Source organism: Tamandua tetradactyla, chromosome 19 (genome assembly GCF_023851605.1).
Source record: "Tamandua tetradactyla isolate mTamTet1 chromosome 19, mTamTet1.pri, whole genome shotgun sequence".
Classification (NCBI taxonomy): Eukaryota; Metazoa; Chordata; class Mammalia; order Pilosa; family Myrmecophagidae; genus Tamandua; species Tamandua tetradactyla.
The window spans coordinates 20413056-20435053 of record NC_135345.1 but is presented as its reverse complement, the minus strand read 5'-3'; the positions used below and the strand labels follow the sequence as shown (position 1 = coordinate 20435053).

The window sequence follows — 21998 nt, the reverse complement described above, 5'->3', positions numbered from 1 at the left end:
TAAAAAAAAAAAAAAAAAAAAAAAAAAAATCATGCCATGGAAAAGGGAGATTCAGTGGTATGTTTCAAACAGATCCTCAGTGCCAAAACAGAACCTCATCATTCTTGAGCATTATCTATCACTGAGGAAATTATTTACTAAAGGGCAAAGTTTGTATATTACAAAAAACTTTAAGTTTAAATTATTTTCCAACAAATCCTTGGGAAAGTTAATCAAAGGTGAAACTTTCATTTTTCATGTTTAGATATGTTAACCTCAGTCAGCTACATAGTTATTTCAGTCTCTGACATTCTTAACTAAATATTAAATTATATGGAAATAAATATAATTAATGAAATTAATTGAAAATGGTAACTTTGAATAGAGTAACAAAATCTACTTTTTCTTTTTTTTCTAACAAATAAAATGTGCAATTTTGTCTTTTTCTCTATTTACTTTAACTGATTTATTAAGGAAAAAAGATGATTATGAAGTTTCCTATTTACAGCTACAAAAAATAAAAAATAAAAAGACATTCTGATATAATAATCGAGTCACAAACTTGATATTAACTTTGTAGCAAACTGATTTATCCACAGAAGTTTAGTATTTTGAATAGTCTTAGGAGATCTATCACCCCATGAGTTAAAATATCAGAAAAAAAGGTGATGGTCTCAATAAACTATCAAAAATATTTAATATCTTCCTCTTTGAGCTGTATTTGGAAGGACATGGTTACTTATTCACTAGAAAATATTCACTAGTGAATACACAAATATGAGCATGAATAAGTTCAAATGTCCAATTATACTTTGACTATATAAAGAAATGCCATTTTTTCACATAAATATTGGTGAGTTGGTTCGCATGAAGGAAACGCTTTACACTAGAATGCCATTCAATTTGGGATAAAAGCTTTAGCGTGAAAGCTTCTCTTTTTCTGGATAACACAAACTTATGATAGATGTCTCTTCCTAAATTAGTATGCTGGGTCTTCATTTAGTTGGCTGAAACCATCTTTAATTCCTTCTATTATTTATAGTGCATTTAATTTCCAAAACACCTGTTAGTTATTGGATATAATGCAATGATCTGCTAACCTATAGGATATAGTGCAAATGATGCTTTCAAACAGCCTGACTGATGACATAGCATATCCTAGTCTTCATACCTGTGTACTCAGGTGGGCAGAGGCATGTGTAGTTATTAATTCCATCAACACAGGTAGAATTATTTTCACAATCATTATCTTCGCAGTCATCCACATTGATTTCACAATTTTCTCCTTCAAATCCATCAGCACAAACACACCTGCAAGCCAGGAAAAGAAAAAACAAAAACATTTTTTTGCTTCATTTTTACACCACGTGGTCTAAATAGTGAAAAATATAAATATGCTCATCAATAATAGAACATTTAACTATAAGAAATTGATCTTCAAAATGCTTTTAAATGGCATGGTATAAGCATCAATTTAACACAATATATCCAAAATCAGAAAACATTTGAAAAAGAAAATGTATTTTGGCTGCAAAACAGAAAACGGGCCCATGGCCATACAAGTCAATAAATCTAATATATTTGCAGGGCCAAAACACAAGCAAAGTTCACTCTACAGCCTTGAATCTTTAGTAAAATAACTCAGATTTTTTTGCTCATAAATGATGAAGAACTGGTTCTGATTTTAAAAATTATAACACCTATCACTTTATGTGTAATTTTCTTAATGTCTGGAAAAAAAAAAGAAATCTGGAAATAAAATTTCACTTTCTCTGCAATTACAAAATGTGGATGTTCTCTTTAAATCTCAACAAATACATTTTCCCCTGGCTTAAAAAATTACCCATTTACTAATAATCTTTCCCCAGATATAAAAGAGATAATTTTATAACAGAATGCAAAAGTGAAGTATTTATTTCCTCTAAAAAGTGACATTTCTAATAAGCTTTAGTAGTAGATTAGTATTCTCGTGTGAAATTATTAGTCATTTAATAAAGAATTTTATTTCATAATTCATGAGGTATATCTGAGTAATTGTACTGTATGACTAAATCACTCCAAATTAAAAATGTTTACAGCATGTTTGTCCATCCCTGTTGTGGCTTAGAATTGAATCATTAGTTTTCTGTTTCAGTGGGACCTACATCTTATCATTTGCACACTGCTTGCTAAAAGCAGTGTAGAAAACAACAAAGAATATATGACTTGCTGTAGGGGACTAGCTGGCTATTAATTATCATAATGGAGTTAATATTTTGTCTTGCTCTAATCTGATTTGATTAAACATAATGTGTGTGCATGTTTTAATTTTTTGTTTTTGGAACATTCTTAGCTGAGAATTTTCAAGTGTTTCCATTAAAAAAAAATGTTGAGAGGGTCCAATACATACCGCCCCTATTAACAGATTTTAGAGGTTCTTTAAAAAATAATGCCCTTTGATTTGAAAAGGAAAATGATTGCTTGTTTAAATTATTCTTGGTCCAACACTTATGACACAGAAGATCGTAGACTAATGACATAAACCTACCAGAATCCATCTTTTACTCCTTCTTTTAAGTGACAAGTTCCTCCATGTTTACACGGGTTACTGATACACGCATGAATTGGCACATCACAATCCTGGCCCTGGAGAGGGATTGACCACATAAAACTGAGTGTAAAGGAAGAAGTTCTTGGTATATGTAGAAAGCACAGTAAAATAATGAAGACACTCAGAGGAAGGCTTTGTTTTCAGATAGTGGGTCTTGCCAGAGCTTCTACTTACCTTGAAACCATATGGACAGGTGCATCGATAAAACTCAACAGGATCATTGTTGCAGGTGCCATCATTTTTGCACGGATTTGATAAACAGGGATTACATTTAGCAAGAATATTAACATCTACCGGACCTAAAAAAAATGAATTGAAACATATTAGAAACTGATGTGTTCTATTTTTAGTTCATGGCTTGAAATTATTTCTATGCCTTAAAGTAAGAATAATTTCTGCATAAAAATTTATTATTGGTCACATATTCATAGGTGTTTCTCTTCCATGACAAAACCATAAATCTGTATCATATCATGTAAAAGAATCCAACAGGAGAGACTGACTGACGTTGGGGAGCAGCTCAGGGCTCTAAGTACAGTTGGTTAGTATCTGCTGTTAATGGCACCAGTGCCACAGGCTCATCCTCTCTGGCCCAGCTAGCTTATGTGGTTGGGTTCTTTGACCATACTCTGCACCGTATCCTCAGTCATTTGTTTTGGAAATGCATGCCATTAGTCCCAAAGAGGGCTCTGTGGGCATGTGGAGAGGGGGAAGAGGTTTATAAATAAGTCTTAATCTATCACTGCAATTAAAAGACCATTCAAAGCACCTGCTCTGATGACATTAGTTGAGAAGTGTTACCTTCATACATGAGATATACAACAGTGCCATTTTAATGCTTATGGAAAAAAACAAAAATTTAATCTCCGTTATATGCTTCTTATCCTTTTGATTCACTTTGTTAGCATATTCACATAGTCAAGTGATTGATGAAGTGTCTGTATCACCCTCCCCAAGGGGAAAAAAAAATCACTGAGACCATATCTACTCACAGTCTTATCTTCTGGGTCATACAATTTAAAAGTTTCATGATTCATGAAAGGTCTCGTTAAATACAGATTTTGCTGCAGTTATTACCCTTTGGCAGCACATATTTAATCTATAAATGGCTAACAATGTGGAAATTGTACCATACTCAATAAAATTATGTTCTACTGATGTTGCTCTTTGCACTGCTTATGAAAGGTTTTAGACTTCCTTTTGGAAAGTGGGTGCTAGGACAATGGCAGAGTGACATCTTTGTAAAATAAAGATAATTTATAATATAAACATCAACTGTATCTCTGTTATTACTGATCTCTCTGTAGCTCTTTAACCTATTGGAACAATCAGCAGTAATTCAAACTGCATGCTTCATTACACAAAATTCTTAACAAAGTTATCTGAGACAACTGTTTAGCAGACTCTCCACTACTGTTGTTGCATTAATCTTCTAAGGTACTTTCATTCAAAGAGTTTTATGGCTCTGCTCATATAAACTGCCTTTCCTATCACTTTTCAACAGATTAGAGCCTACGTCTATGAGTTGTTGGTCAACTCACAGAAACTCATGTATCAAAGAGAATGAGAATAACATGGCGGCCATAATGACTTGTCATATCTAGGTATTTCTTTACCCTAGGAAATAGCAGTATGCATTCAAATAATAGTTTTGGAGTAAAATCCAAAAAAGAATAGTGTTATGTATTGCTCAATTCTTCTATGATCTGGAATTTCTCTAAAGGAAAATATGCTTTCACTAATCAGACGATAATTTTAAAGTTTGATATGAAGGTCTGAAGATAATGTGAAGAAATGAGAACTTTCACATAGCTAATGGGGTTGGTAAATTGGCACAGCTAATTTGAGGATAATTTGGCAGCATCTAACGTTAAAAATGCTCATTCCCCACGACCAAAATTGTACTTCTCAGTAGGTTTTCTAAAGATACACTTCCATTTGTGCACAGAAAATAGTATCTTCAAGAACAGTTAGTTCAGCATTGTTTGAAAAAGTGAAGAAATGAAAACAACCCAAATATCCCAGTGAGGGACGGATAAATAAACCGATCCTTTTATACAATGGGATACTATACAGCAGGTAAGCAAGGGATTTAGATGAGTAATTATCACGGTATGGTCCCCAGCAAAGTAGCATCTATTTCATCTGTTAATTTCTTAGAAGTGCAAATTCTCCGGCCCTATTCCTACCTACTGAATTAGAAACTCAGTGGATGGCACCCAGAAATCTGTGTTTTAATAAGCCCATAAGGTGATTGTGGTGCCCATTAAAAGTTTTAAAAACACTAAGTTAGATCAATGTGTAAGAATAGGAATTAGTTTCCAAGACTGAGTGCTAAATGAAAAAGCATATTGTAATGTGGTATAAATAGTGTGATGACATTTTACTTAAAAACAAACATATAAACCAAAGCAATTAATAACGGTTTTGCAATGGACTTCTGTATACGAACTGTGGTGGTTTTAAGCTGTATGTACCCTAGAAAAAATGTTCCTAAATCCAATCCATTAGGAAGCAATGAAGTTAAAGTATGACCCATCTCATTCAGGATGAAACTGAATCCTATTACTGCAGTCCTTTATATATACATACATACATACATATATATATATGTATGTATGTGCATATATATATATATATATATAAACAGAATGGATACAGAGAAAGAGAGAATGCCCTTAAGTAGCCTAGACAACTAAAACAAACTGAAATAAAAATTTTGCTAGAGGGTTTCAACAGCAGAATAGCACTAGCAGAAGAAAGAATCAAAGAATTTGAAGATAAGATAATTGAAATCTTTCAGGCTGAGGAAGAGAAAGATAAAAAAAATTAAAAAGGGAATAGCACCAAAGAGCCATGCGGGACACTATCAAGCATGCAAATAAACACATTATGGGAGTCCGGAAGAAGAAGGAAGAGTGAAAAGGGTTGAAGGAATATTCAAAGATATAATGGCAGAAAACATCTCAAAATTAAAGAGTGACATGAATAAATTCATTCAAGATTCCCAAAGAACCACAAACAGGTTGTATAAAAAGTACAACAAAAAACATTGTATAAGCCATTGTATTGAAGTTGGCATCAAAACAAACATGACTGATATAGAATTAGGATGCTAAATTTAAGCTGCATGATAACCACAAAGAGAACACATAAAGAATATATACAGAAGGGAATCAAAAGGGACTCAAAATGGTACACCAAAAAAAAAAATTAAATAAAAATGAAAATAAGCATTACAAATGAATTGAAGGACAAAAAATATATAAGATCTACAAAGACCAAATAGCATAATGGCAGAAGAAAGTACTGTATTTTCAATATTTATCTTAAATGCAATGGATTAAAGTTTCCAGTCAGAAGGCAGAGATGGGTAGAATGAATTTAAAAAGCAGAACCTAACTAAGCTGTTTATATGAGACTCACTTTAAATTAAAAGTCAAAAATAGATTGAAACTGAAAGGTGAAAAAAAAATGTTCCATGGAAATAGTAAGCAAAAAAAGAGTTGGGGTAATACCTTACAAAAGAGACTTTAATCAAAAACTGTTACAAAGAACAAAGAACACTATATACTGATTGATATAGGGCTCAATTCAACAAAAGGACATAACAATTACAGAAATATATATTCACCTAATGGCAGAGCGCCCCACCTTCCACATATATGAAACAAATTTTGACATATTTGACGTAAGAAATAGATGGTTCTACCTTAAGAGTAGGAGACTTCAATATACCACTTTCAATAATGTATAGAACAACCAGATAGTAGATCAATAAGGAAACAGAGGACTTGAATGATAAAAAACAGCTAAATCTAACTGACATATATAGAACTCTTAACAGGAGAATACACATTCTTCTCTAGTATACATGGGTCATTCTCCATGACAGACCACAACTTAGATTACAAAAGAAGACTGAATACATTTTAAAATATTGAAATCATACAATGTATTCTCTCTGACAATAGGGAATGAAGTACTCAAGACCAAAGGGAAAACTGGAAAATTCATAAGTATATAGAAATTAAAACAAAGCACTCTGAAATAACCAATGAGTGAGAAAAGAAATCACAGGAAAATTAGGAAATATCTTAAAGCATATGGAAAAATATACACTATACCAAGACTTGCTGGATGAAACAAATATAGTGCTGAGAGAAATTTACAGCTGTAAGTGTGATCATTAAAAAAGAAAAAAAGATTTTACATCAGAGACCTAACCTCACATCTGGAAAAACCAGATAAAGAACAGCCAACTAAATCGAAAGTGGAAATAATATATTAGGGTAGAGATAATAGAGAATAAATAAGCAACAGAGAGAATCAATGAAACCGAAAGTTGTTTCTATGAAAAGATCAATAACATTAACAAGCACTTAACTCCAATGATAAAGAAAAAATGAGATGGGGTGCAAATAGCTAAAATCAGAAATGAAAGGGCAGACATTACTACTGATGTCACAGAAATTTAAAAAAAAAAGGATTATAAGATGATAGTATGAAAACTTGAATGTCAACAAATTAGATAACCTGATAAAATGGACAAATTCCTAGAAACATATAAACTACCTGCACTAATTCAAGAAGAAGAAACAGATGGTCTCAATAGAACAACAGCAAGAAAAGAGACTGAATCTATAATGAAAAACCTCCCAACAACAACAAAAAAGCTAAGGACCAGATGGCTTTACTGGTGAATTCTACAAATATTCCAAGAAAATTCTTCTAAATAACTGAAGAGGAGGAAATACTTACTCACTCTATTAGGTCAACGTCACCCTACTACCAAAGGCAGATAAAGATTCTACAAGGAAAGATAATTGGACTGCACTTCAACAAAATGCTAGCAAACTAGGTCCAATAGAACATTAAATGAATTATATACCATGATCAAGTGATATTTATCCCAGGCATGCAAGGATGGAGCAACATAAGTAAAGCAATTAATATATTATTAACTGCACATTAATATAAAAAAGGAAAGAAAAAACATGCCATCATCTTTATGCAGAAAAGCCATTTTGACAAAATCCAGCACAACTTCTTGGTAAAAACACTCAGAAAACTAAGACTAGAAGGAAAATCCTTCAACATGTTAAAGGGCATATATGAAACACACCCAGCTAACATTATACTTAATGGTGACAGACTTAAGTTTTCCCTTTTAGCATCAGTAACAAGACAAGGATATCTACTGTCACACTGTTATTCAACATTGTACCGGAAGTTCTACTCAGAGCAATAAAGCAAGAAAAACTAAGAAAAGACATCCAAACTGGTAAAAAAGAAGTAACACTTTCCCAATCTGTAGCTTACATGATCGTGAATATAGAAAATCCTGAAAAATCCATAACAAAGCTACTAGACTTAATAACAAATTCAGCAAAGTGGCAGGGTAGAGGATCAACCCATAAAAATTAGTAGTGTTTCTATATATTAGTAATGAACTTTCTGAAGAGAAAATCTCTTCAACTAAAAGAATCAAATACCTTGGAATAAAACGAACACATTCCTGAAAAAAATCAGAAGACCTAAATAAATGGAAAGACATTCTGTTTTTATAGACTGGAAAGCTAAATATTGTTATGATGTCAATCCTACCCAAGGCAACTTATAGATTCAACCCAATTCAAATTAAAATTCTAACAACTTTCTTCGCAGAAAGGAAAAGCCAATCATCAAATTTATATGGAAAGGTAAGTGACTCCAAATAGCCAAAATTATTTTGAAAAAGAAAGCAGTTGGAGGGCTCATAATTCATGATCTTAAAACTCATGACAAAGCCACAGTAATCAAAAGATGGTACTAGCACAAAGATAGATCTATAGATCAATGGAATCAGGCTGAGAGTTCAGAAACAGACACCGACATCCAAGGCCAACTGATTTTTGACAAGGCTGCCATGTCCGCTCAATCAGAAAATAATAGTTTCTTCAAGAAATAGCTCTGGGAAAACTGGATATCCATATGTAAAAGAATTAGGTAGGCGTCTAATACCATTTATAAAAATTAACTCAAAATGGATCAAAGCACTAAATATAAAAATCCAAACTATAAAAATCCTAGAAGACAATATAAGGAAGTCTCTTAAGGACCTTGCATTAGGCAATAGTTTCTTAGATTTTATACCAAAAACATGAGCAACAAAAGAAAAAAATAGATAAACGGGATTTCATCAAAATTAGAAACTTTTGTGCACCAAAGACTTCATCACAAGACTAAAAGGCAACCTACCATACCAAGATAGTATTTCGAAACCACCTATTCCATAAAGAGTTTAATATCCAAATTATATCAAGAAATCCTACAACTCAACAACAAATTACAAACTACTCAATTGAAAAATGTGTGAAGGAATGAATAGACATTTCTCCAAAGATGATACAGAAATTGTCATTAGGCACATGAAACATTCAAAACCATGATCTGGCCATCCCAATTCTAGAACTGAAGACAGGGAGGTAAACTTATGTTCATGGCAGCATTATCCACAATTGTCTAAAGATGGAAGCAACCCAAGTGTCCATCAGACAGTAACAGATTAACGGAATGTGGTATATACATACAATAGAATATGATTCAGCTGTAAAAAGGAATAAGTTTTGATACAAACAATTTGGATGAACCTTGAAGACACCACATTGAGTGAAGTAAGGTAGACTTAGAAGGGTAAATATTGTATGATCTCACTGAAGTGAAACAGAGTAAGCAGATTCCTAGAGTCAGAAACTAGACTCTAGGTTACCAGAGGCCAGGGCAGAAAACTGATGCTTAATTGGAACAGAGTTTCTGTTTGGGATGACATGTGCTAATGGATGGCGGTGATGGTAGCATAACATTGTGAATGTAATTAAAACTACTGAACTGTATAATTGAAGTGAGTAAATGACGAAATAATAGGTTGTATATATGTTCAGAATAAAAAAAAATTAAAGAAACCGTAGAAAGATACAACACAAAGAATCCTAATGTAATCTGTGGACTATCATTAATAGTATAATTATAATATATTGTTTCATCAATTGCACAAAGGTGCCACACTAACAAAAATGGGTTAATAATAGGAAAAACTGTGTGTGTGTTTGTGGTATATAGGCACTCTGTATTTTATGCTTGATTTTTCTATAAACCAACAACTTCTCTAATGAAAAAAAAGATGCTAACTGTGACAATTAGTAAAATAATTAGTTAAATTAACATAATTCCTCATAGTAGATTGTGTTGCATTAGCTAAAGTTATCAATACTTGTAGGCAGCAATAGAAAAGGAAATGTCTAACTTCCAGTGGATCCCTTCACTACGTTAGAAGAAAGAGGAGTCCAATTCTGAATGAAAGCATAGGATGAAGCAACTAAGACTACACACTAGCACAACTGCAAGTCAGCAAGTGTGAAGACTAGGCATTCATTGGGCTACTTCTCACGTTCTCAAGAAGAAGGCTTTTTGTCTATTTCTGTGCTTTCAGCCTTGGAAGACCACAGTTTGAAAAGAGGAGCTCAGGCTTGGCAGCCTCCAAGTTTATTCTGTGGAATGTAATATCTTTAAAAAATTACATTTGATTGTTTAGATGAGAAGCTAGAGATTGTGTTAGGAAAAAAAAAATGGGATACCTTTGAAGAATTGAATAGGTAATGGAATTTCCAGGATGAAGTAGTCCCTGCCCACTTGACCACGGATTCAACATTTATTTAATAAATGTCTACTGAACCATATCTGATTAACATGCACTATCTAATTTCTCTAGGACCAAATTTAGTCCTAGAAAAAAGTCCTATATAGCTAATCATGCTGAATTATTTTCAGTATCTGGAATTTCTTACAGGTATATGAAGCGAGATTTTTGGACCCTCGTATTTGTTCTGTTTAACTAAACAACAAGACTTCCCACGCACACGGGCCTCTTCTGAAAGCTTCTAAATCCTTTGAACTATTTTGGTGGCTTCAGTATGGGGGATATAGTAAAATATTAAGTTCTAAAATCCCTGCATTGGTAAAGTTGACTACTTCAGCTGTATTCTATTTGATTCTCTTTTTTCAAACCCCTCTTTTAAAGCCAGTTCTTCGAGTAATTCTTTATTTCTAGAACTTGAATTTGAGTGAAGGGATATTTCAAAAGATGTTTATGTTATATAAATTCCGAATCTTAGCACTATCTTCTCCCATCTACAATTTCTTAAAATGACAAAATTCATTTTCATTATTTAGATTGTAATTCAACATAAGTAAAAATTCTCCTTGTAATGTGATTTTTACACCTATCTGCTTTATCTAAATTTGCTTATTTCTATATTTAACTTCTTTAAACAAATATCCATTGTATTTGTCTCTCTTTTCTCATTTCTCTTTGTACCCATATTTTGCCTTTTTAAAAGTCTATCCTTGTATATCTTTCATCTGCCTCCAATTTGTGATTCGTTTTATATCAGTATACTTTCTCTTAGATCTTCACCTGCAATGCTTATTCAAGGGGAATGGCATTTTTTATCTGTTTATATAATACAGAGATAATAGAGCTAAAGGAATAAGTCATGATGAAATTACAGAAGAGTTATCACAGCTCCCTAAGAGCAAACCAACACTTGTAGAATTTGGCACACTTGATTAGTTCCAGATGAAAGGAAGATGTTTAAGAATAAGAACTAGAGAAGTCTTTTAGCAAAATGTACAATAATTCTGGACATAGCATCAGAGTCTGTCAATCCAAATTAGAAAATGAGATTTGGCATTTAAGTGTGTAGCCTTAGGATAATAGTGGTAGCTACCTCATTGGGTCGATTTCATCATCAAATGAGATAAATTAGTGAATAAAGGAACTAAATACAGTAAAGTCAAGCACAGAGTCACAGCAAGTGATGACACTCTTTCTTAGACTTAGAAGGAGAAAGAATGTGCTCCTCTCCTTGCTTGACCGAATTTTAGCACAGACAAATGCAAATTAGACCTTGTCACTTATTTAATCATCACAAGTTCATTGAGTATTTTCCATACATATGCTATGAGCTGCTGAAATTCGGGGAAATTGTAGAAGCAATTATTATCAATTCCAAGAAGAATTGAAGAGGGCAAAAAGAAATAATTACCCATTAGGTAGCAATGTCAAGAGTTAATGATTTTGTGTTTTTAAGGACTAAAACTGTGATTTTAAAATTTTGGTATGCACAATCAACAGAAGTAACAAAACTTTATTAAGAGGAAGAGGTTCTCTTTGTTCTGCTGGCACTGCTGCTTGGTAAGATCTTAATCTTGCTGAGACAATCTTCCATCTTTTCTCCTTTCCAGAATTAACTAGTTCCCAGAAATGTTAAAATATTGCCAATGTATTAGCCTCGTAAGTTATGTGCCACAGAGGAGAAGAGAAATTGTGCTTCAGATCTTTACTAATGTCACTGAAATGAAGGAGGCCAGTCCAGGGCAGCTGGATTGATTTAAGATTTGATCTTGTTGTAAAGGAGCCTGATAGCATCAGCTATATAGATGGAGGTGTGTTTACTAAATAATTCAAAGGGCACATGAGCAGAAAATTTGGTTAACAATTTGTCTTTGTCAGTTACTTTAATATTTAATGGAAGAACTGCTGGACCTCCAATCTATTAAAACTTGTAGGTTGAGATGCTTACTTAACTCAAATCACTGGCTATGTACCTAACACCAATACTGCCACCCACTGAGAACTGTATCTCATTGTGATTTATTACCAAAAGCTCCAACAGAAATCTCTAACTATAACCCAGAATATGGCTTCTTTCTTGCAACCCTTGGAAACCTGAGTCAAATAACAAAATTCTCTAGCACTGCCCTTGTCTAGAAGTCAGAGGTACATCAAAGACAACTCAGGAAACATGTATGGGCATTTGATGTTGGGCATGATTAACTAAAAGGAGGTTCATATTTAAAACCAAAGATACTATGCTCCACTTATTTTTACATTACTGCATTTCTTAAGCGTAACATCAAACATATATTCGTTAATAACGTTCTATCATTAAGTTATTCGTTCATCAAATATTTATTGAGGATTTACTTTGTGCCAGGCACTAGGCTAAGATTTGGGGATTCAAAGCCAAGTGAAATGCCTGAGTTTCTGGAAAAATTTATAGTTCAGCAGTGGAGACATACACATATATCTGCTACATAATACAGTTGTAACTGGATATGGGGACTGGCAAAGCATGTTTAGGGGTATGTGTTTGAAGTTTCTGCAAAGGGGAGGCAGACACTGAATGAATGGAAACAGACTCAAGTTCATAAGAAAAGTGATGGCCAACTATTTGAAGCTGTGGGTTGAAATTAATTGAAACTTTAACAGGGCTAAGGATAGAATCCCATATAAATCATATTAAAAGAATATGTAAGAAAGAAAGCAGTGTCAGCAAAAGAAATGAAGAAAGAGGATAAGAGAATTTATAAGAAGGGGTATTGGTCACCACTGTTTCAGATGAAGAGAACAAATAAAAAGATAACTATAAAGAAACAATTGTATTTGGCAATATGGAAGTTGCTGGTATCCTTATAGTTTTGGTGGAGGAATGGAGATGATGGCCAGATAATCTCATAAATTTTCACTACAGGAATGGTTAAACAAAAACACAAAGGCTGAATATTACTCCACTGAGATCTCTTGACCTGGCCATTTACTAGACAGATATGTGTGAATGCAGGCCAGCAAATGAACCTTCTGAGCCACAATTAGTGAAAAAGAGCAATAGTTATTTTATATAATTACTGTGATTATAAGTAATAATGCAGATGCAATGCATTTAGGAACAGAATCTGAAACTAATCTTGGGTTCTCTGCCCCATCCATTAAAATAAATATCTTCTGAAATTTCCCGTGTGTTTGATTTCAAAAATGTAATAAAAAATAGCTCTTTTTGGTTTTTAAAGATGTACGCTTGGCAAATAACCATGTACAGACATACATATTCTCCTCAGCCAATTAGCAAATCATAATCCCCAAAAGCTAAAGTTATTTCAAAGTTTTAATTACATACTAGTGATAATAAATTTGAAAATGTAGAAAACTGTTTGAATAAGTTCTAAATGATGCCTCAAAATTGATCTAGCAAATGGACATTTCATTACTTTTAGTTTGGGTCAAAATATTTAATCACCTTCGTATTTTTATTAAATGAGTAAGGACAAATATCAACCAATGGTTTTGAGAAACAAACACAAAAACCTCAAGTATTTCAAAACCACTATCAAAAAGGAAGTTTTTGATCTTGCTAAGAAAAACAATTTTATTGGCTGAGGGTTGTGAAATTTTCCCCAGGATTCCAGAATCTAGATTGCCTTTTGGTGGCAGGATATTTAATCATTTCAAATTATATACATGTTTTTCTTTCTTTTTTATTTTTACTTTTTTGCTGCAAAGAATGATAAAATTCTCTGGGGTACTGGAAACAGGGAAGCAAGGGGAAAATGAGAGTTCAAGGAAAAATAACAATGTGAAATGTTAAGGAGGGTCTTACTTTTGTTTCTTCATTCTTTAAAACTATTTAGTTATGGGGAAAAAAGCTTTAGATGCTGACTTAAAAATGTAGGGGGAAGAATAAAGTTTTTGAAAATCTTTCTTTTAACAATAAATCATATAGTTTCTCACATAATCTCCTTATTGGTGTTTTGCAATGTTATAACTATAAAATTAAAAGCTAGCCTTTACTGATTGCTTGTTATGTGGGAATCAGCTTTCTATGTTTTATATATGTTAACTCATCTAATCCAAACAAAATCCTTTTAGGCAGGTACTGTTATCATCTTTGGCACAACCTGGTTTGCAATTAAACTATAGTAACATAACTATTGAAAAGTAAAGCTAGGATTTAGCCCCAACCAGGCTGGGCTAAACTTAACACCATGACTGCAAAGTATTACCAAGTTAACATGGCTTTGCTACTTAAATGTTCAAGTGGTGAAAGCTTGTATTTCAGCTAGGTTGCAAGTCTTGGGAGACAGGACCATTCCATAAACTGTTTTATGCTCTACAGTATCCAGATTTTAGTTTTACACACACATAGACACACACGCACATGCTTAATAAGCGTTTGTTGACTATACATTTAGAATTTTCAAGAATTTCTTTCAACCATGTAATTAACAATTACAAGTGGCCTTCTTGCAACATCCACAAATTAAGAAAATTAGTAACGTGTTGATCCTGCTTTTCATAAGGGTTCTAAATCCTTGTTTGTATCGAAAGCATGATAGTTTAATACTATCCCTAGACATTTTGATGAGTAGTTAATTTGATTTCTTCTTGTAGAACTGAATTTTTTTTCTTTACATTTTTCCATACTTTAAAATTTCTATAATGGATACAAATTGCTCTCATATAAGAGAAGACAACAATAACAATTTAAATTACCACTTAGAATTCATAAATACATAAAACAAAGGGAAAGTAAGGGAAGGCAAACAAGCAAGGAAAGAACATCAACACAAAGTCTGCCGCACAGGAGGTGAGTCAGAAGTTTTGGCCTGGATACTTGGAGGGATCCATTTATTCTTACCTGGCATTGAGAAGCCACAGTGCCCTGGCAGTGCTAGGAGTAGGGCACACATTCAGACAGGGCAAAAGGAAAATGTTATATTTGTTAGAAGCCATAAAAGGAATTCTAGAAATGGCATACTCTGCATTTTAAAGAAAGGTAGTAATTTTCAAAGACTATTACAGACATTTATTTGCAAGCCTACTTTTTTGCTGAGTCTTGTCTAAACGCAGGTGGAAATGGTAATTATTTTGGGGGCTATTCAGCTATATCTTGAGCTCTAGGGGCAAACTATCTTTCAATTAATATAATGATTTAACAAAACAAAACAAAACAAAAAAACCCCAGAAGTACAAATGAGTAAAAACCATACCTTGACAATGAAATTTTTTGGAGGGAGTTGTGAGTAATAGTTTATCAGCCATTTCTCCAGGACCAGCACAGCGAGCAATTCCGGGTTCTTTATATTCTGACTTTACCCAGTCGGATAACCACTGCATGTTACAATCACAGTAAAGAGGATTGGCTCCAATTGCTCTGAAAAAACACCACCACAAAAGCACAAACACACACAAAGTATGGAAGTATTATTATTCTGTAAGGGAACATAACCCAAATACGCTCAGGAGAAAATCCCTATAGATTTACTGATGATACAATTTAGAAGAAAGTGGAGACAGTGGGGGTTCTCCATTCTCCTAAATTGTGTGCATCTGGGATTTAGTGAGCTGTCACTAGTTGTTAACATGTATCTGGATTTTACAAGATCTCCTTATATTTGCAGAGACACATTCACATTGGAATGTAATACACTTTGCATGCAGATTAACACCTCTTCATTCAATAATTATTTACTGAGACTCAATACTATGGTAGGTTCTGAAGACCCAAATATGAACAATACATTATTGTTAACTCCAAAAAACTCAACAGTCTGCACAGGAGACTAACATACCACCATACACATAAATCATTTTCATTAGAAGGGCTATACAAATATTTAAGAGGTGATAGAGCCCGAGGGACTTTTCTAGTGGGGGCTAGTGGTCTAAAAAGATAAGCTATGTGGGACAGATAGAGCTAAATAGACAGAAAAGGTTGGAAAAGGCATTTCAGGTAAAAGGCCAGCAGGTGCAAAGGCAAGGAGACGGGAAAGAACATGAAATCATAGAGAAACATACAGTTAGCTCATTAGAGCTGATATGGACCTTAATTGGGTATCTGTCCCTTTACAAAGTCTTTAGTTTTAGAAATCTGGTTCCAACTCATGTAACAATAGGACTGATAATAAAAGTAGCCCACAAGTTCTCTAACTAAAAAAAAAAAGAACCAAGTAAAAAAAAAGAAAAATTTTAAAAAAGTAATGAAGATACTATAGCTCCCGTTTATTGTAACATTACTATATACAAGGATTGGGCTAAGTCCTTAACCCATTTTTTCCTAATAGCAACTCGAAGAGGTTAGTGCTATGAATGATCCATTTTATAGATTAAGAAGCAAAGACATTAACCAAGATTGGGCACAAGAAATAAAATGCATAAGAAGCATTTTGAACTTGATTGATTTTTATTTATAGTTTCTGATTAGTAATACTTCTAGACCTAAGTCTGAGTAAAATTAAGTTTACTCTTTTATTCAGTAACCCCCCAAATTTACTTACAAATCCATACTGACTTCTATTGTAGTAGTTTTAATGCCCAATTCTAACCAAAAATGGGAATGAGTGACTCTTATGCTTATATGTATGTCAAATTCATATCCTTTTCCTTAATTAAAAATGAGCATGAGGATGTTTTTGAGTCATTTGATGGCAACCCTACTGACACTTGCTAAGTAGGCTCTATGCCAGAGGACTCAGTGGAAAAAGCGAACTTTACCACCTAGGAAGTAAAAGACAAAGGTATAAATGAAATACACAGAAGAAAAAGGCACATGACAAAAAAGATTCAATTTGCTTTCATGGAAGGATGCCCAGAGAGGAAAGCTCTGCTCTCCTTAAATCACACTCTCCTCTGCAGACTTTTCTGACGCACCCCCCTTACATTAGTAGAATGGCCACTTCCTTTGTTATGCTGCATACTCTGCCAGACAGTCCCATCACAGCCGCATCCCTGAGCAAGAGGCCTCTTTCACATTGAATACTATGCAAAGGGCAGCCAGAATTTGAAAAGGAGTAGCCCTAGTGTTGCCTTTGAGGTAGGCACTGAGGCTCAAGGATTAGGAAGCAGAGGGACCTAACAGTACAGTGGAAGTGATATGTACAGTAGGCACCAAACAATGGGAAAGACAGATGCACAAAACCCCCACTGAGAACAAAGCCCTTATAAGGCAGATTCAGATGCAGGACGGTTGGCTATTGGCTCCCATCTTCCATGTCATCTCCTCTCTTAATTTTCTAAACTTCTCACCTTTATAGGGTTTGGTGTGACTTGGAGGGTAGGGCTAAGTCAGGAGAGAATGTGGCAGGCAACCTCTTCTAGGGAACTGGGAGCCAGCTAACCTGATCCTTGAGTTCCTGCCAGCCCCAGGTTCTAGAATTGTAGCTACTGGTACCCACGCTGAAGCTGAAAATGGCACCGAATGGTGCCAGACTCAGCAAGGCCTAGGAAAACTTTGGATCCTGGGATTGCTCCTTTTAGGTTTGCTGTGGTCATAGTATCTCAACTCATAACAATGGAATATTGGATTTTGACCCACTTAGGGGCTTTTGGGTCCCATTTATCATGTATAGCAGAGTTTTTGTATCCTCCCAAGAAAAAAGGAAGCATAAACAGGTTGCTATGGAAGAGAAGACAAAGGAAAAACATTTTACCCAATGTGAAGGCTGATGTCTCCCACCTGCCAGATTATGAGGTCTTAAAGATCAGGAACCATATATAATTTATCTTTGCATGCTGCTTGGTCCATAGTAGAGACTTAGTAAATATTTCCTAAGTAAATGAATCCAGTCTGAGCAAATCAGGATAAGCATCACAGAGTAGGTGATGTTGGGATTTGTTTTAAAGGAATCAGGTTTGGACAGATTTAAAGGCAAGCTGATATTTCAGAATCAGAAAATAATAAAAGAAAAGACACAGGTTTGGAAAGCAGAGGAGCCACACTTGCAAGAAGATCTGCATTTAGCTAAACAAAGAATGCAGTTCATGTGGGATAGGAGGCAGGAAGGTAAAGGAAGGTGATATTGTGAAGAACACTGTTCTAGTTTGAAAACTGTGGTTTCCTTAAAGAAAAAAAAAATCACATTTTATGTTACATGACTACAACTAGAGAAGGGTAGCAGAGGACTATTTGTTCCAAACTCACACACACAAACTAGGTACTCACAGGTGTGATAATGCAGCCAGATCACTGAAAGCACCTTCCGGCACAACAGAAATGTCATTTCCATGTAAAGAACTAAAGGCAATACAAAGCAAAATTAAATTTTCCTTATTTCAGAGAATTCAGAAGAATTCATCCGCTGATATGAGGCTTCGGTTTATGATAAATATTTTAACTCAGGCTTGGTACAACTGGACATTATTTGGGAAACCAACAAGTAGTTGCCATCTCACATCATATATATAAAACAATTCCAGGTTAATGATGTAAAAATAAAGCTAAAAAAGTATTATGAGCAAATACAGAAGAACTTTTTTTTTTTTAAATAAATTTGGCACTTTAAGCTTTTGAAAGCATGGTATAAAACCCAGAAATCATAAAGGAAAAAACTGACAAACTGTGAAAACCTAAAATGTATCCATGTGGTGAAAGACTCCACGTATGAGGTAGAATGGGGAAATATTTGCCACATACATAATATATAAAGGATTAATTCCTTTATAAAACCTCCTAGATACTAAATGAAACAAAGAACCTAGTACAAAAGTGGGAAAATTATAAGATCAGACAATTCATAGCACAAATGCTCAATAAATAAATATACTCAAATCTCTTGTAATTGGAAATGCAAATTAAAAGAGAAATGGAAAATAATTTCTTATCTGTCATATGGACAAAAATAAAAGAATTAATAAAATTCAGTGTTAACAACAGTACTTGAAACAGGCAATTCAATAAAAATCTGGTGGAAAAATAAATTCGTAAAGTGATCAACGCTTGTTTGGAGAATAATCTGACCATTACTTTCAGTATTTTCCTGAAATACTTGACAGTAAATTCCCACCCTAAGTCATTGTTAAAATGCTTGCACATGTGAATGAAGATGAATGTATAGAATTTTACGACTGTATTAAACAATAATGAAATTTGAGGGGAACCAAATGATAGTAAAGATGAGAATGTTTAAATAAGTTATGGTTCCTTCCCCCTATAGAATAGTCTCCACCAGTTAAACAGTTGAGGAATATCTATCTGTGATGCAATGGAACATTTCTAAAGCATATTGTTAAATAAAATTAGCTACTGGCAGAACAAGAGTCTTCTGTGGTTTTAAAAGTTATATAGCCTCGTGTATACATATATTAGTACATAAAAATCAAAGCATATAAAAGAGATGAAAAAGCACATCAAACTGTCAACTGGTTAGCTGTGGGGAGGGGAATGGGATTGAATATTTGAAGTTGAAGAAGCATTTACATGTATGTTAAAATAAATCTTTTATAATATGAAAGTATTCACTAATTTTATAATTTTAAAAGAAATGCAAACTTTCCTATATTTCTTCAAAATAAGTTGGAGCTACATAAAACACATAATTTGAGGTTATACACTGTTGAATAAATGACCACAGCACAAGAATTACAAAAGAGAAAGTTAAATTGTCCAAATCAAGTTTGTTGAAGGATACAGTAAGGTATAATTTTCCTACTTCCAAATTTACAGTAAATCTGTGAAGCATATAACTTAAAATACCCAAGAATCAACAAGGCAGTTAAATTATTAAAAAAACAACCCAAAACTCAGGTCCCTAAGAAAAGAGGTATTTTGTTAAGTGTAAGGTGCTTACAGTAATCGAAGAGATTTCAATCCATCAAAAGTTCGGGCAGGAATACATCTGAGACGGTTATAACTAAGAATTCTGAAAGCACACATAAATCAATTTGTTTTTGTCAGGTATCCAGATATAGTTATACATCCCTTTTAAAATAAAGCTGTTAAGAAAAGGGGTTTTATAGTGTCCAATAAATTGAAAATACGGCTTGAAATAATCACAAGCTATCCTACAGATGACCCAATATTATATGTAATAATGTACAATATTATAATGCTGCACATTATTATGCAAAATATATATTTTATCTTTCTGTTGTCATTTCCTATGTACAGTGCAGAAGGCCTCTCTCTTTCTACCCCTACCTAACTCTGGCACAACTGTCCCCACCCCAAGTACATCTTTCCAGAAGCCTACTTAAAGGGTCTCCCTTAACCCACCACAGACAAATTATTCTTTGTGTCTATTATGGAAGTCAATACATTTTTGTAATAGCCATATTTATTTACTTGTTTCTGGGTCTTATTTGTCTGTTTCTCCAACAAAATTTACGTTACTTGAGGGCAGAGACTTTGTGTTGTTCAACGGAAAAGTCCAGTGCCCAGAAAATGCATTTTGTCCGATGGGTTAATGAATACTCAGTACCACGTCTTCATACTCACAAGGTGAGGAGCTGTGTCATGTTGCTGAAGCTTTGATTAGACAGGGTGCTTATTCGGTTGTTACTTAAGTCACTAAAAGAGAAAAAACAAAGAAATGGAGTCTAATACTACCACATAAACTGAAATATGAGTGGTTCATAGAAAGAGAAGGCTCTTCTTGTTCATAGTAACAGCAATGCAAACAGGAAATATATAAATGAATGAAATATTCAAAACAGCTGAAGAGTGTCCATTCATTTATTACAACCTCCAAATATCAGTAAAATGGAACTATGAGACTTTGAAAATGCTAGGAAGCTTGTAAGAAACTTTATAATCCATCTTCTTGCCTTAAGAAGTATTATATGTAAATTTTAAAACTCAACGTTTCCAAACAAGCAGAAGTTACTTCCCTAGGGTTGTATAATGAGTCATTGGTAAATCATTTCTGGATCTGCAAAGTCTCATTTTTCACTTCTAACTGGCCTGAAATAATCACATGCTGTCCTACAAATGACCCAGTTCTGCTGAAGTGACCCCTGTGGAAATTGCAGCAATTTATTGGTTTATTTAACAGAACAAAATGTGTGTAATCAGTTCTTGCTGCTATCAACTAAGTAACTAGAGACTGAACAAGACATCTTAGGGCATATTCTCTTTCCCTTCATTTAATCATTTTGTCATCTACATAGTCTTATATACTTTCTACAAAGTATTCGATTTTTCCTATATTTTAAAGAAACTTGAAATGGATCAACCAGCATTTTTTCTTTTCTTTTTTACAAAACAAAACTAAACCTATCTATTCTGAAGCCTATATTTGGAAATGCAACATTCTCTGCCACCTACATTTCTAGAATTCATTAATTAGGGCAACTCCTCTGTATTCTAGGAACGTTAGCAATCGGCCTACTACTAAGTCAGACACATTGACCCAGAACCAGAGAGACATAAATACAGATAATCTACTTTGCATATTAATGATTTTTTGAGTTCTAAAAAGTTTCAACTACCAACAAACCTACTTTAAAAGTGCGACACTGCAGCAAGATTACATATACTTTTAGATATTGTGTATATAGATTACAAACTTTACATTTAAATGTCATCTTAAACTTATACCTTAAAGATGGTCAAAACTTGTTTAGATTAATGGGAGTAAAAGGATGCTATTTTCAGAGCACACCAAAGCCAAACAAACAAAAAAAAACAAAATGTTTTGCAATTTATACCCAGAATGTCAGCATCTTTGTTAAGTTTTCTTAAATGTTACATAAGTAGGTAATAATTTCATAAAATAAATTTTAATACTGGATGTCCATAGCTTACTTGACAATTATTTTAATAAGATAATCAAATGT

General features: G+C 33.6%; 1 protein-coding gene across 2 annotated transcripts in view; it reads right to left on the bottom strand.

Annotated features, from left to right (window-relative positions):
• The window catches only part of SLIT2 (slit guidance ligand 2), a 363732-nt gene that overhangs the window by 39459 nt on the left and 302275 nt on the right, over positions 1–21998 (bottom strand). For both annotated transcript variants that reach the window (XM_077136499.1, XM_077136500.1), the window contains 7 exons: positions 20659–20730; positions 20012–20083; positions 18388–18459; positions 15437–15600; positions 2744–2868; positions 2507–2604; positions 1151–1290 (listed from right to left, as the gene is read on the bottom strand). In XM_077136499.1, coding sequence (XP_076992614.1) covers positions 1151–1290; positions 2507–2604; positions 2744–2868; positions 15437–15600; positions 18388–18459; positions 20012–20083; positions 20659–20730 — 743 coding nt within the window. The remainder of the gene's footprint in view (positions 1–1150; positions 1291–2506; positions 2605–2743; positions 2869–15436; positions 15601–18387; positions 18460–20011; positions 20084–20658; positions 20731–21998) is intronic.